The sequence below is a fragment of the Salvelinus sp. IW2-2015 genome, unplaced genomic scaffold, assembly GCF_002910315.2.
Source record: "Salvelinus sp. IW2-2015 unplaced genomic scaffold, ASM291031v2 Un_scaffold1954, whole genome shotgun sequence".
Lineage (NCBI taxonomy): Eukaryota > Metazoa > Chordata > Actinopteri > Salmoniformes > Salmonidae > Salvelinus > Salvelinus sp. IW2-2015.
This window is the reverse complement of record NW_019943309.1, coordinates 88,505-91,387: the sequence shown is the minus strand read 5'-3', so window position 1 is coordinate 91,387 and position 2,883 is coordinate 88,505. Positions and strand designations below refer to the sequence as shown.

The window sequence follows — 2,883 nt, the reverse complement described above, 5'->3', positions numbered from 1 at the left end:
GCTTATATATTTTGTATTTTCTTTCACTGTTGTTGCAGTGTGTATTCAGTCAAGAAGTGTTATCATTAGGATATTAAGACATAGACAGGTAGGGGCCTTTTCTATCTCTCTGTCTCTCTGTCGCTGTCTCTCTGTCTCTCTGTCTCTCCGTCGCTGTCTCTCTGTCTCTGTCTCTCTCTGTCGCTCTGTCTCTGTCCTCTCTCTGTCACTCTCTGCTCTCTGTCTCTCGCTTGTCTCTCGCTGTCTCTCTGTCTCTCGTCTCTCCATCGCTGTCTCTCTGTCTCTGTCTCTCTGTATCTGTCTCTCTCTCTGTCGCTGTCTCTTCTGTCTCTCCTCTCTCTGTCGCTGTCTCTCTGTCCTCGTCTCTGTCTTCTCTGTCTCTGTCCTCTGTCTCTCTGTCTCGTCTCTGTCTCTGTCTCTGTCTCTGTCTCCTTCTCTTCTGTCTCTCCGTTCTCTGTCGTCTCTGTCTCTCTGTCTCCTGTCTCTCTCTCTCTCTGTCTCTCTGCTCTCTCTCTCTGTCTCTCTCGTCTCTGTCTCTCTCTCTCTGTCTCTTGTCTCTGTCTCTCTCTCTCTCTCTCTCATAACATGTATTCAGTCATGAAGTGTTATCATTTGTTATTGTCATATGTTGAGACATGGTAGATGACTGGTTTGTACATCAGCTCGGATGGGGCATTATAATCACCTTTTCATTAATATATTGTTGAGGTTTCATACATCACCATCAATGGACTGGTCATTTAAGACAGGTTTGGGGTGCACGTTTTGTTTGTCCCTGGCACTATACAGCTGATTCAGATAATCAACTAATCATCAAGCTTTGACTATTTGAATCAGCTGTGTAGTGCTAGAGCATAAACCAAAATGTGCATCCCTTGGGTTCCCCAGGACAGAGATTGTTGGGTTCCCCAGGGTTCCCCAGGACAGAGTTTGTTGGGTTCCCCAGGACAGAGTTTGTTGGGTTCCCCAGGACAGAGTTTGTTGGGTTCCCCAGGACAGAGTTTGTTGGGTTTCCCAGGACAGAGTTTGTTGGGTTCCCCAGGGTTCCCCAGGACAGAGTTGTTTGGTTCCCCAGGACAGAGTTTGTTGGGTTCCCCAGGACAGAGTTTGTTGGGTTCCCCAGGACAGAGTTTGTTGGGTTCCCCAGGACAGAGTTTGTTGGGTTCCCCAGGACAGAGTTTGTTGGGTTCCCCAGGGTTCCCCAGGACAGAGTTGTTTGGTTCCCCAGGACAGAGTTTGTTGGGTTCCCCAGGACAGAGTTTGTTGGGTTCCCCAGGACAGAGTTTGTTGGGTTCCCCAGGACAGAGTTTGTTGGGTTCCCCAGGGTTCCCCAGGACAGAGTTTGTTGGGTTCCCCAGGACAGAGTTTGTTGGGTTCCCCAGGACAGAGTTTGTTGGGTTCCCCAGGACAGAGTTTGTTGGGTTCCCCAGGGTTCCCCAGGACAGAGTTTGTTGGGTTCCCCAGGACAGAGTTTGTGTTCTTCCATAGTGTTTAGATTCTTATTGGAATGTAGACTCATGTAGACTCATGTAGACTCATGTAGAATCATGTAGAATCATGTAGAATAATGCATGACAACACTGAAGAGTTTTCTTGATGACAATTATTTGTATAGTTAGGTGTGGCCTGGGAATCAAGGCCGTTTGATGAGCTGATAGACATCTGCTGAGAAAAGATGGGTCGGGTGGGTCTGACTCGTCAGTTCACACATCACCTCAGATCACGCCTTGTTTCATGTCCTGATCACGGTATCAGAACAGCTTTTGTAGAAACGATGCGTCAGTCAAGTCACGCATCAAAGAGATGTCTCATCCTAGAACTGTCTCAATATTGGTATGCATGATTATACATTTTCAATCTACAATATCTACCGTATACTGGAATGAACCCTACTACTCCACCCATTTAGTGTAAGTTAGTTAGGGTGAGCGACAGTTAGCGTCCTGACAGGAAGATGACTGCCTCGTATCTCTCCCCAGGGCTCCTCAGACAACGTCAAGAAGGTAATGAGAAGAGAGAAGAACCGTATCGCTGCCCAGAAGAGCAGGATGAGACAGACCCAGAAGGCAGACAGTCTACACCTGGTGAGGATGACTGCCCACAATGCAACACACTGAGGCGTGCACCATGTCTGGCTATGAGTTAGGCTGACTACCCACAATGCAACACACCGATGCATGCACCATGTCTGGCTATGAGTTAGGATGACTACCCACAAATGGCATAACTACACAACCGATGCAATAACCATGTTCTTGGTCTATGAAAGTTAGGCTGAACTACCCAGAATCCACACAACCCGATGCATGCACCATTGTCTGGCTATGATTAGAGATGAACCACTACCACCGATGCAAGACCATCGACTAAAGTTGCTAACACCACATGCCACATGATGCATGCAAACATGTTTCGGCTATGAGTTAGGCTGACACCCACAAATGCAACACACTGATGCATGCACCATGTCTGGCTATGAGTTAAGGCTTGACTACCCAGCAAATGGCAAATACACACCATATCCTAGCACGAACTGGGTCTGGCATGAGCAATTTAGCAGTGAGTCAGTTGTGGCCTGAAAAAAACAAATAAACATTTCACCCGTACAGGAATCTTAAAGTGTTTCAAAAAAGACTGTCTCCTTCTATAGCCTGGTCTCAGATCTGTTCTCCTTCTATAGCCTGGTCCCAGATCTGTTGTCTCCTTCTATAGCCTGGTCCCAGATCTGTTGTCTCCTTCTATAGCCTGGTCCCAGATCTATTGTCTCCTTCTATAGCCTGGTCCCAGATCTGTTGTCTCCTTCTATAGCCTGGTCCCAGATCTGTAAGCCTACCGCCACCACTACAGAGAACTACTAGAGTAGAGCGTATTGGCTACAAGGCC

General features: G+C 47.5%; 1 protein-coding gene across 1 annotated transcript in view; it reads left to right on the top strand.

The window, feature by feature from the left end:
- The window catches only part of LOC112072547 (basic leucine zipper transcriptional factor ATF-like), a 19,752-nt gene that overhangs the window by 4,575 nt on the left and 12,294 nt on the right, over window positions 1–2,883 (top strand). The window contains exon 2 of the mRNA XM_024139946.2: window positions 1,980–2,084. Coding sequence (XP_023995714.1) covers window positions 1,980–2,084 — 105 coding nt within the window. The remainder of the gene's footprint in view (window positions 1–1,979; window positions 2,085–2,883) is intronic.